Below are 13,649 nucleotides of genomic sequence, written 5' to 3' on the forward strand. Positions count from 1 at the left end.
GCCTCTCACTGTTGTGGCCTCTTACTGTTGTGGCCTCTCCCGCTGCGGAGCACAGGCTCTGGACGCGCAGGCTCAGCGGCCATGGCTCAAGGGCCGAGCCGCTCCATGGCATGTGGGATCTTCCCGGACCAGGGAACAAACCCGTGTCCCCTGCATTGGCAGGCGGACTCCCAACCACTGCGCCACCAAGGAAGCCCTGGATAGAGTATCTTCTAAAACCTTACAGCCAAAAATCGATTTCAATGGTGAAGCATAAGATGCACTCCCTCTAAAATCAGAAACAAGACAAGGATAGCCATTATCACCATTTCTGTTCAGCACTGCAATAGAGCCCTAGCTAAGCACACACAGTAGGACAAGAAAAAGAAATGAAAGAAATAAATATTGAAAAAGAAGAAAGTAAAGTTCATTTAAAGATGACATATGGGCTTCCCTGGCTGGTGGTGTGGTGGTTAAGAATCCTCCTGCCAATGCAGGGTGACATGGGTTCAAGCCCTGCCAAGGCAGGGTGACATGGGAAGATCCCACATGCCGTGGAGCGACTAAGCCCGTGCGCCACAGCGACTGAACCTGCGCTCTAGAGCCCGCGAGCCACAACTACTGAGCCCGCGTGCCACAACTACTGAAGCCTGTGTGCCTAGAACCTGTGCTTTGCAACAAGAGAAGCCACCACAATGAGAAGCCTGCGCACCACAAGGAATAGTAGCCCCCACTCGCCGCAACTAGAGAAAGCCCGCGTGCAGCTACGAAGACCCAATGCAGCCAAAAATAAAAATAAATAAATAAAATTTAAAAAAAAATAAAAATAAAGATGACATAATTATCTACTTAGAAAAGCCAAAAAAATCCACAGATAAATTGTTATAACTGAAAAAAAAGAGTTTAACAAGTTTAAATAACTATAATTAATTAAATTGCATTTCTATAAACCAAAAATAATTATAAAATGTAATTAATGTAATTTAAATATAAGAAAGCACTTATAATAGCAACAAAATATATAAGGCACATAGAAATAAATCTAATAAAGATTGACAAGACCTGTATGAAGGAAATTAATACTTTGTTAAAAGACATATTTTTTTAGAAAGCCTAACAAAATAGAGATATTATTTTTCGTGGATAAGAAGACTCAATATCAGAAAGAAGTCAATTTTTCCTAAATTAATCTTTTTTTAATTCATCCGCCAAATATTTTCATGTTTTATTTATTTTTTTAACATCTTTATTGGAGTATAATTGCTTTACAATGGTGTGTTAGTTTCTGCTTTATAACAAAGTGAATCAGTTATACATATACATATGTTCCCATTTCTTTTCCCTCCTAAATTAATCTTTGAATTCAGTACAACCTCAGTCAAAATTCAGCAGAATTTTTCATTTTTAGAAATTGATAAGCTAATTCTAAAATTCACATAGAAGTGCAGAGACTTCCCTGGTGGCCCAGTGGTTAAGAATCTGTCTTCCAATGAAGGGGACGCGGGTTTGATCCCTGGTTGGGGAACTAAGATCCCACATGCTGCAGGGCAACTAAGCCTGCGCACCGCAACTACTGAGCTTGTGCACTCTGGAGCCCATGTGCCACAATTGGAGGACCCTGCACTCTGTGATGAAGATCCCATGTGCTGCAACTAAGACCTGATGTGGCCAAATAAATAAATATTAAAAAAATAAAATAAAATTCCCTAGAAGTGCAAAGGACCTAGAATAGCCGAGATAATCTTAAAGAAAAATAATAAAGTTGGAGGACTTACACTACTACATTTTTAAGACTTACAATAAAGCCACATTAATTAAGATAATGTGATACTGGCATAAGAATAGACAAATAGATCAATGGAACAGAGAACAGTCCTCAGAAATAGACTCACACAAATATAGTCACTTGATTTTCAACAGTCACCACAGCAATTCAATGGGGAAAGTAAGTTTTTTAATGAAGCAACTGTATATTTACATGGGGAAAAAACCAAAACCTTGATTTCTCCCATACACAAGAACCTAGATAAATCACAGACCTAAACATGAAAGCTAAAACTATAAAGCTTCTAGAAGAAAATATCGAAGAAAAATCTTCACATTCTTGGGGTAGGCAAGATTTCTTAAACATGACCAAAAGCACTAACCATTAAAATAATCGATAAACTGGACTTCATCTAAATTAAAAACTCACACTTATTAAAATACACTATTAAAGTAAAAATGCAAGTCAAAGATTGAGAGAAGATACTCACAATACATATATCTGACAAAGAACTCAGATCCAGAATATATAGAGAACTCTTACAAATCAATAAGAAAAAGACAAGCTGTTTTAAAAATTGAGCAAAAGACTTGAACAGACATTTCACAAAAGAAGATATTCAGATGGTCAATGAGAATATGAAAAGGTGCTCAATAAAATTTTTCAACAGGGACATGCAAATTAAAACCAAAATGAGACAATTCTAAAACACCTACCAGAATGGCTAAAATTAAAATCTTGACAGTAATAACTTATAATAGAAAAGAATCTGAAAAAGAATCTATATCTATATCTATATCTATCTATCTATCTATCTATCTATCTATCTATCTATATACATATAACTGAATCTCTTTGCTGTACACCTGAAACATTGTAAATCAACTATACTTCAATAAAAATTTAAAAAATTTTAATTTAAAATCTTGACAAAAAAAGTATAATATACCTAAGAATACATCTAATATATATCCACAAACTCTGTATGGAAAAAAATTGATAAAACTTTATTAAAAGACATTAAATGAAGAAGTATACTATTTTCATGGATGGGTAGGAAGAAGCAATACTGTAAAGATGTCCACTTTCCCTAAATTAATCTTTAGAGTCAATGCAACTCCAACTAAAATCTCAAAAGTGTTTTTTTTTTTTTTTTTTTTTTTTTTATTTATTTATTTATTCATTCATTTATTTATGGCTGTGTTGGCTCTTCGTTTCTGTGTGAGGGCTTTCTCTAGTTGCGGCAAGTGGGGACCACTCCTCATCGCGGTGCACGGGCCTCTCACTATCGCATCCTCTCGTTGCGGAGCACAGGCTCCAGACGCGCAGGCTCAGTATTTGTGGCTCACGGGGCTAGTTGCTCAGCGGCATGTGGGATCCTCCCAGACCAGGGCCCGAACCCGTGTCCCCTGCATCGGCAGGCAGATTCTCAACCACTGCGCCACCAGGGAAGCCCTCAAAAGTGTTTTTTAATACATGTTTTATATGTATGTTATACTTCAATAAATATGCTCTTTTTAAATTAAGAAACTCTGTTTCTTTAAAGACACCATAGGAGAAGGAAAAGACAAACCACTTTTCTCAATCTTTGAGAAAAGATCATTGTAACACATATAACAACAAAGGATTAGTATTCAGAATATGTAAAGAACACATTCAAAACAATAAAGAAAAACCCCTCAAAGAATCCAATAGAAAAGTGGGCAAAAGACATGAAGAGGAATTTCACAGAAGAGGAAACACAAATGACCAGGACACATATAAAAATTGCTCAATTCCATTTGTAATAAGGATAATTCAAATTAAAACCACAATGAGATTTATAACCACTAGATTGGCAAAATTAAGAAATCTGATGACTCCAAGTGTTGGAAAGCATGTGGATCAATGGGAACTCTTATATACTGCTGATGTGGGTGGAAACAGTTTGCCATTATCCTATAAAAATGAACATCTGTGTACACTATGACCCAACAGTTCTACTCCAAGGTATATGCCCCAGAGAAATTCTTGCAAATGAGCACCAGAAGATGGATAAAAGGATGTTCATAATGACACTCTTCATAGTAGTAAAGAATGGAAATTATCCAAATGTCCATCAACAGAAGATTGGAATGAAAATAATTACCTATAACTATTTGCAACACATGGATAAAAATTAGAAACAATGCTGAGTGAAAATGCAAGTTATAGAAAACTTTGTACAATATAACATCATTGTTTTTAAAGTCAGAAACAAACAAAAAAGAAATAATATATCATTAGGTAATGCTTTGTGTTAAAACTATTTAAAAAAAAAAGTAAATGAGTGATTAAGAAAATTCAAGATGGTGATTACCTCTGGTGGAAAGGCAAGGGAATAAGAGAAGAGAGGAAGACATAAGTAAAGAGAAATGTAATGGTGATATTCTAGGTCTGGAGATGGATGGGTGATTGATTAGGCATTCATTTTAAAATATTATATTTATGACAAATGGAAAAATACAATAGAGAGTACTAGCAACTCTGGCAATCTGGGGGGTACAGCTCCCATCTAAGGACATCTGAATTTTGGAAAGTGTAAACACCATGCTGGCCAAACAAAATAAATTTTGAGCTAGACTTGGCTTGGCTTTCAAACTAGTCTGAAAGCCCCAGTCTAGTTTAATGAATCTCAGACTTCTGGTCTGTGGACTTTGCTGAAGACTTATACCTATTTGCTGCTGCAGGAAGATACAAAAAACCCCAAACATACAGACAAGGAGAAATTTAAGGGAAGTGCTTAAAGATTAGGTGAAGAGAGAAGAGGAATCAGAACAGGAAGGCATAAAAAGAGAAGAAAAAAAAAACCCACTAGAGAAGGAGGGAAAGAAGAAGACATATAATACCAAGAAGGGGGAAGCAGGGAGAAGAGAGAGGTGGAAGAGAGAGAAAGAAGTACAAAGGAATGGAGGGGAGAAGAGAAAAAAGAAACCGTTATCTCCTGTGTGCTAGCCTCTGTACTGGGCACTTTAACACTTTTTTTTTTCATCTAATAATCACAACTTTAAAAGCCAGTTTTTAGTATCCTGATTTTCAGAAAGCTGAAATAAATTGTTCAACTAGGAGCAGTGTGACTCCAAAATCCTGTTCTTTCTACCGTACCACATTGAATCAGATGTGAGGGAAGACCTACAGAGATGCTGATGGAGAAAAGTGGGAGCTGGGAGAAGATGGGCTTTGCTGCTTCCCTGACAGGCTGTAACAGCCCCCTCTTCTCAACCTCTGTCCCAAACCACAGGCACTTGAACAATGAGGCCGGGTGGGTACCCCTGGCCAGTTAGAGGATGTGCTGGAGGGGAGGTAACCTTAAGTCACTGGGCTTGAGACAGTTCCATGTACAGCTGCCCCTCATGATCCATGGGGGATTGATTCCAGGATCCTGTGGATACCAAAAGCTGAGGATGCTCAAGTCCCTTACATAAAATGGCATAATACTGAAATTCGCATATAACCTGTGTGCATCCTCCCATATATTTTAAATCATCTCTAGATTAATTGTAATACCTAATGTAATATAAATGCCATGTAAATAATTGTAAACACAGTGTAAATGCTATATAAATAGTTGCCAGCATGAGGCAAATTCAAGTTTTGCTTTTTGAAAATTTCTGGAATTTTTTTTCAAATGTTTTTGGTCCATGGTTGGTTGAATCCATGGACGCAGAACCTATGCATACAGAGGGCTGACTGTACTCAGGGACTCTTAGCTGGCAAACCCAGTGATATCTCTAAAAGCTTCGTGTATCCTCAGTCGTTTCTGGGTCCTGGTTTGAGATCTTCCCTGTGATGTTCCCTTAAGCCAGAAGGCTGAGCAATCTCTATATCTTTTCTCACTTGATAATCCTATGATTATCTTGTTAGAGAACTATTGTGTTTCAGGGTACCAGATGCCTAGTTTCATCCTACAAATAATAAGTTCATCTCCAAATCTGAGAAATATGGGGTCCACACAAAGAAGTAGTTATAACACCAAGGGGAGCAGGGGCCTTTTAATGAGAGAGGAACAGAGATCGCACATCAACACAGAGACACAGACACAGAAAGGAAGGCACAGAGAGTCTCAGAGACAGAGACAGAGGCAGGATACCAAGAGTGGGGGACAGAGCATACAGACCCAGGAAAGCAGACAGAGGGGTAGAGACACCAGATTCGGATTCCATCAGATGGAGTCAAAGTGATGCCTGGGCACAGAGAGACCGAGCAGCTTGCAGAACAGAAGAGGCACAGAGTGGTGGCTGGACAGGCAAAGGGGCAGGAGAGGGGGAGGAAGGTGGTAGCTTCCATGGGGACTTATCTATCCATACCACGCAGGAGGGTTGGCCACCTTGGTGCTGCAGTTCCAGAAAGGGGTCCAGTTCCTCTTGGCTCTGCAGTAAGGGGGGCTCCTGGGAGCCCACACATCCCGATGCCTGCAGTTTGTTCCTGAAACACACATTGCCACCACTGCCCTCCGGTCCCAGTGGCCTGTGACAGGCACCAGGGAGGAACACCGCCTCAGCCCAGTCCTGTTGCTTACCCCCAGCCCAGCCCTTCCTGTTAGCCTAGGCGCAGGCCAGACCCAAACTGGCTTCCCTTTGGGGCTGTGCTTTGGCAAAACTGTGGAGCTGGCTTCAGGCAAGGGTGACCCCTGCTGGTCAAAGAACAGTACTGCCCTCCAGAAAACAGCCAGCGTTCAGCAGGGAGGGAAAGGAAGGGTAAGCTGCATTCTCGCTCTTTGCCTGGTTTCTGATGACAACATTAGCTCCTACTAAGATAAATGGTGTGCCCGGGGCTCCCCTTCTTCTCCACCCAAGGGTGAAAATTAGTGCCTGATAGTTAAAGGTGACACCTGGAAGACCCTGAGAAACAGTCGGCACCACATAAAGCGAACTCAGAGCATCTCTGCCTTAGATTAGCTGCTCTTAGGAAGGTGCCATGAGTCCTGCGGACAAGGTTTCTCACCCAAGTTCCCTCCCAAGCCAGTTCAGGGACAAGGTCCTCTCCCCTCACACAGCCCAGCCAGCCCTGCCTAGGAGCTAGAGAAGCTTGGTCTACTCACCAGAGCTAAGAGAACTTGTCCAAGGGGACCATTGTCAAAGCAGAGAGACAGGGCCCTTCCGTGGCTAGCAGGCCCTCACAGTGACCACTCACACTGAACTCTTCATGCTGACCCCCGGACCTTCTCTTTCTGGCTTCCTCTGTCTTTGGGGATATGGTCAGTGATTTTCCAGGAGAGGGGAAGAGCTGGGTCCCTCTCTTCTAGTTTGCCAAGCATATGTAGATCCCTGAGCAAGAGCAGCTCTTCCCCCATTGTAGGTCTGGACTATGATGTCTAAATATCTTGGGCCTGCCTCAGCCTGGATCCAGCAGGCAGGGAGCAATTTGGGAAAGGGGGCAGGTTCCATGCCCCAACCCTGGGAGCACTTCTCTCAAGAAACCTCCCAAAGTTCTCTGGGCCTCAGTTTCCTCATCTGTAAAATGAGGTGATTGGGCCATATGATCCCTGAGTCCCTTCCAGCTCTGACACTGTTGTATGGTCCTAAGAAACCCAAGTGGGAGGTGGAGGCAATAAGACCTGAGTGTCCTGCTGCTCACCTCACCTCCATACCTCTCCCTCACCATTCTCACCAACCTGCCCTTGAGACCAGGTAGAAAGAAGGAGCTAGGACTACTAAGTAGAGCCACATTTTGAAAGGCAGGGTCCACCCTCCCCAAAGGCCCGCAACAGGCCTGGGTTAGGATTCTCCAGGGAAGAGACTAGGGGCCCAGGTCTCTTCAACTCCTGTCATTCCTTTCCAACCACTTCTCCTAGGTATAGAACTTGACAGAAGGAGAGACAGGAGGTCCCCTCGTGTTTTACCTGCTCAGTGGATCCTGGAGCTCCTTGCCCGGCCCCCAACTATGTCTTTTGAAGGGGTCGTAGTTGTGACTGTGGGCACGGAAAGCCCTCGACCTTCGGAGGGGTACAGCGTGGAAGCCATCTCCCTCCTTCTTTTCTCCCTCCTCCTCTTCTTCTTCATTCTCCTCCAGCTGCTCTCTGGACTCGACCACAGACAGGCAGCGGCGAGTGTGGCCTTGGGGCACCAGGTCTCCACCTGTGAGGAACACCTCTGGGACGTCTTTGTTCATGGGAGGTACACACAGGCCAGTCTGAATCAAGAAGACAGAGAATGGTGAGTTCTAGAATTCTGGAATTTGGAACTAGAAAGGTGTCACAGTCAGCCAGGCCTAGAGCATCCAGTCACTCCTCCCTTTACCAAGGCACAGAATTGGAGGATGGCTGGCTCAAGATCACACAAGGAATTAGTTGCAGAGTCAAGCAGAGAACTTGGGTTCTCTGACTCCCAGTCTAGTGTTCTTTCCAGTACATAATGACATCCTCACTCACTCATTATTATTCCATTTAATGAGCACCTATATTGCAGAGGACCAAGCCAAGCAAAGAGAAACAGATATTGTTCTTACCCTCAACGAATTCGTTCTAGTGAGTGTGTGTGTGCATGTGTGTACGTAGACAAAAGCACAAATCACAAACAACTGGCCAGAGTTTGCCAAATGCCACAAGAGAAGTTTCAAAAAAATTATTTGTGCTGTCAAAGGAATGAGCGCATATAGCCAGTTGGAGGACTCAAAAAAGGGAAACAGAAGGAAGTAAACAGCCTTTGAGATGGGCCTGGAAGGGTGGAGTGGTTAGGATTTGGCTACGTTGGAAAGGGAGGAGTCTAGGCAAATAAAACAACAGGGAGAAAAGGTGCATGAGTGAGAAAGTATTATGATTTCTTCTTTCTAAGACTCTGGTCATTTGCGGAGTAAGAGAGCCATTCTGACCTTTTCCCAAGAAGCAAAGAGAAGGGCTCCAAAACCAGCCACATTGAAATTCCTTCTCTCTCTCCCAAGTGGGCATTGTTCTCACTGCCCAGTACTCCTGGCTGCCATCAGGGCTTGCCTCAGTGTGTCTCAGATTAAAGAACCCTCAGGAGCTCTTAAAGTTGAAAACGATAAGCTCCACTCCAGGAACAAGTACCAAATACCGAGTACTAAGGTGATGGAGGGGCGGGAAGGCAACTCACATCTACTGCATCTACCTCTGTACACCCCCTCTGGGCCCTATCTCTGTAGAACTTCTGCTAGAATGAGTTTCCCAGGCTCCTCTTCTCCCAGGGGTGAAGCAACTGAGATGTTCGGAGGACCCTGGAGGCCAGGAAGCAGTGAGCCAGAACTCCCCCTCCTCCCAGGCTTCCTGTGAGGGTGTCAAGCCTTCCGCAAGTTATTTTACTCCCCGCCCCCAACAACCCCTCCCCCAAAGTCCAGGTTGTTGGACAGTCGTTCCTTCCAGCTACTTTTCCCTCTTTCACTGCAACCTGCCCCCACTCCACCCAGGACCACTGAGATGACACCTGTGCCTGTGTCAGCTGCACACCTGCCTACCACGGGGAAGGAGGAGACAAGTACTCAGGCCTCTGCAGATGGCATTCTGCTGCCCTGCCGGGGTGGGTCTGAAGACAGAAAAAGAGAGGTCTAGGAAACCAGCCCATGCCCTGTGCCTGTCCGTGCTCAGCACAGCTGGAAGCCACATAGAGGGGACCTCTCAGCCTGCCGCTGGGAGACATCCTCTCTCTGTGTCCACAAATTTGGGCCTCGTGCCATCTGATGCGCTATCTATAAACAGGATGGGATGGGACTTCCCTGGCGGTCCAGTGGTAAAGAATCCGCCTTCCAGTGCAGGGGACGCAGGTTCGATCCCTGGTCAGGGAAATAAGATCCCACATGCCACGGGGCAACTAAGCCCACACACCACAACTACTGAGCTCGTGCACCTCAACGAGAGAGCCTGCATGCTGCAAACTACAGAGCCTACGCGCACTGGAGCCTGCGCGCCACAACTAGAGAAGAGAAAACCCGCACGCCACAACTAGAGAGAAGCCCGCGCACCACAAGGAAGAGCCTGCGCACCACAACGAAAGATTCTGCATGCCTCAACGAAGATCCTGCGTGCTGCAGCTAAGACCTGATGCAGCCAAAAATAAATTAAATTAATAAGTAAATAATAGGGGCCTCCCTGGTGGCGCAGTGGTTGAGAGTCCGCCTGCCGATGCAGGGGATACGGGTTCGTGCCCCGGTCTGGGAGGATCCCATATGCCGCGGAGCGGCTGGGCCCGTGAGCCATGGCTGCTGAGCCTGCGCATCCGGAGCCTGTGCTCCGCAACGGGAGAGGCCACAACAGTGAGAGGCCCGCGTACCACAAAAAAAAAAAAAAAAAAAAAAAAAAAAAAAAAAAAAAAAAAAAAAAAAAAAAAAAAATAAGTAAATAATAAATCTTAAAAAAAAAAAGACTCCGCGCTCCCAATGCAGGGGGCCCCGGGTTCTATCCCTGGTCAGGAAACTAGATCCCATGTGCTACAACTAAGAGTACACACGCCACAGTGAAGATCCCGGGTGCCACAACTAAGACCTGGTGCAGCCAAATAAATAAATATTTTCTTTAAAAATATTTTAAAAATAAATAAATAAACAGGATGGGCAGATCTGCAGGGAGCAGGACAGAGCCTGAGGGCCACAACACGGTCCCTGCAAACCAGTGGTCTCCAAAGCTGAGATTTGGGGGCAGGGGGAGAGGGGCAGTGACAAAAAGTATCGTGAGAAGCTGGGATGGAGGAAAGAGTAGGAACTAGGTATGTTCCCTAGAAAAAGAGGAGCAGGGGCTGGGAACAGGACAGAAATGGAGGGGCACTGAGGGGGCACTACAAGGAACTTGGATCTGGCATTCAGCGACCTCACAAAAGAGAAAAAACTGTTTGACCTACACGCCCTGTACCCAGCTTCTATCTACTCTTCCTGCCCTGATTCTGCCCGCAGGGCTGGATTTGACTAGATGAATGAAAAGCAGTGAATGGAAGCCCTTTCCTTTCCCTCCATCCCTGGAGATGCTGCCTGTTGGAGGTGGTACCCTGCTGCCTTGGCCTGGTGGACAGACATTTCGAATCCTGAGATCTTTATGTCTTGAAATTTCACCCTTCCTCCTCCAGCTGAGACCACCTGGAGTCTGACCTCTTCTCAAAGAACTACCCTCTGTCTAGCCTCTCTGTGATGTCATTCATGGTCTCTGCCCTCTGTGAAAGTGGAATCCACTGGGCTCCTTCTCCCTTAAATCTTCATTCCATTCCTCAGAAAGTTTTCCTGTTTTCTAAATTCCACCCCTTCATGCTGTCATGTCAATAATTTTCATTCTACCCTTCAAAGAGATGAGGTTTAGCAAGGTTTCCTCAACCACCTCCCAGAGATAGTCCCTCCTCCGCTTTCTGAAATTCAAACTGGAGCCCCTGTGGTTGTGTTCCTTTCCTTGTCCCTCCTTCCATCAGTTCTCTCCCAGCCCCCTCCCATCTTTCACTAGGCTCCTGAGGTCAGGAAATGGTGTAAGGGAGCAACCAGGGCTGGGTCTCACACAATGGCTTTATTTAGCCCCAGAATGAGATCACATCGTGTCACATCACTGCTTCCGCTGAGCACAGATAGGAGATTCGGAAATAGGTCTGAGATCAGATGCTTGAGATGGGGGCAGGGGAGGAAAGCAAGAAGGGGCTCTAAGTCACTTTACTTTTCTTCCTGCCACTGGATCAGATGGTTTTCCCATCGACACAGACCATCAGCGTCTCATGATTCCTCCTCTGAGTGTGTGACCTCCACCAATTGCCCTAGTCATCAGTGATTCATTAGACACTCTACCATGTGCTGAGATGGGAGCATATAATATATTAATAGACATCTCTCTCTCTCTCTCTCTCTCTCTCTGTCTCTCTCTCGTTTTTGGGTTGCACCGCATGGCATGTGGGATCTTAGTTCCCCAACCAGGGATTGAACCTGTGCCCACTGCAGTGGAAGCTCGGAGTCTTAACTGCTGGACCGCCAGGGAAGTACTGAGAGAAATCTCTCTTATTCAAAACTCTGAGACCATAATTTCTTCAGGGTGCTTTGAAGTTCATCAGATTTGCTAGCTCTGCCACCTTCATAAGCCACATGACCTTGGGAACTTGATTATTTAATGTTTTTGAGCTTTAGGATCATCTGTAAAATGGGAATGGTAATACTACCTTGTAAGGATATTGAAAGACTTGATAATGTATGTAATACAACTAACACTGTGCTTGGCACATATTGGGTAATTAGTAAATGCTACTATTATTTTTGTTGTTATTATTATTATTTAGAAGCAGAGAGAAGGCAGAGCATAGAGAAATGGAGAGCTGGAGAGAGGAAGGCCCAAGACAGAAGCAGAAATAGGCATTATATGATGGTTAAAAAAGAGAGAGAGGGCTTCCCTGGTGGCGCAGTGGTTGAGAGTCCGCCTGCCGATGCAGAGGACACAGGTTCGTGCCCCGTCCGGGAAGATCCCACATGCTGCGGAGCGGCTGGGCCCGTGAGCCATGGCCACTGAGCCTGTGCGTCCGGAGCCTGTGCGCCGCAACGGGAGAGGCCACAGCAGTGAGAGGCCCGCGTACCACAAAAAAAAAAAAAAAAAAAAAAAAAAGAGAGAGAGAGGGCTTCCCTGGTGGCGCAGTGGTTGAGAGTCCGCCTGCCGATGCAGGGGACACGGGTTCGTGCCCCGGTCCAAGAAGATCCCACATGCCGCAGAGCGGCTGGGCCCATGAGCCATGGCCGCTGAGCCTGTGCATCTGGAGCCTGTGCTCCACAACGGGAGAGGCCACAACAGTGAGAGGCCCATGTACCGCAAAAAAAAAAAAAAAAAAAAAAAAAAAGAGAGAGAGAATAAATAACCCACAGGCTGACACTAAAATAACTGTGATGGGGACTCATTAATATAAACAACTTCTGATAGAAAAGAGCACATAACAACCAGAGCAAGGAGGAGCCTGATGAACCCTGATGAACCTGCACTCTTCAAAGAGAAGGGATGGACAATGGCCTCTGGTAGTTGAGAACAGTGGTTGGCAACTATAGCCTGTGGACCAAATCTGTCCTATTTTCTTTTTTAAATGGTTGGAAAAAAATCAAAAGAAGAATACTACTTTGTGACACATAAAAATTATATGAAATTCAATTTTCAGTGCTCATAAATAAAGGGTTTTTTCTGGGGAACATAGCCATGCTCATTCATTTACATATGGTCTATGGCTGTTTTTGCATTATGACAGCAAAGTTGGTAGTTGCGACAGAGACCATATGGCCCATAAAGACTAAAATATTTATTATCTGGGTCTCTACAGAAAAAGTTTGCAGACTCTTGATTTAGAGAAGCTGGGTCTCAGAATCTCAGGAAGGAGGAAAAAGAGATCAAAGAGAGACATTAAGGCTCACTGCCCACCAACCAGGTGTCTGCAACCAGCTTGGGGGAGGAGGGACATTGAAGACCCCAGCACACCCATTTCCTAAATAGCACCTGAGCCTACAGGGGGCAGAGGCTTAACCCATGAGTGCCTACAGAATCCTGTGGGATCCTCACAACCATTTCTTGAAATAGATATTATCCCTATTTTACATAGGAAGAAACAGGCAGCACAGAGTGGGAAAGTAACTTGCTCAAGGTCACAGGGCTGTAGGAGGTGGAGCTGAGTTTTCAAAGCAGGTGCATCCCACTGTAGAGCCTGAGTTCTCTGAAACCAGAAGGCAAGCTCCCAATGAGAGCAAGTGGCTAGCTTTGAAAGAAATCTGGCAATATTGTTATTCACTTCCTCATTCCTGCCCCCTCCACCCCAGCCAAAGAAAGGAAGCAGTTTCCAGAATAAATTAGGTGGGGATTCCAAAAAATTAAATTTGTCCTTTCTACTCCCTCTGCATCTTAGAAATCTGAATGAGGTGATGGGGAGCAGGCAGGGCCCTGCTTCTGTTTGCTGCCAGCAAACACTGGGGGTAGGAAGTGCTGATAGCAATCACACAGCTAGGCACGGGG

General features: G+C 44.7%; 1 protein-coding gene across 2 annotated transcripts in view; it reads right to left on the minus strand.

The window, feature by feature from the left end:
• The window catches only part of ARHGEF2 (Rho/Rac guanine nucleotide exchange factor 2), a gene marked incomplete at both ends in the record, with an annotated part of 41,235 nt that extends 33,362 nt beyond the window's left edge, over positions 1-7,873 (minus strand). For both annotated transcript variants that reach the window (XM_079698005.1, XM_079698004.1), the window contains 2 exons: positions 6,070-6,187; positions 7,605-7,873. In XM_079698005.1, the coding sequence (XP_079554131.1) occupies positions 6,070-6,187; positions 7,605-7,873 (387 nt within the window). The remainder of the gene's footprint in view (positions 1-6,069; positions 6,188-7,604) is intronic.
• Positions 7,874-13,649: the final 5,776 nt, after the last annotated feature.

Source organism: Hyperoodon ampullatus, assembly GCF_949752795.1.
Source record: "Hyperoodon ampullatus genome assembly, chromosome: 2".
Lineage (NCBI taxonomy): Eukaryota > Metazoa > Chordata > Mammalia > Artiodactyla > Ziphiidae > Hyperoodon > Hyperoodon ampullatus.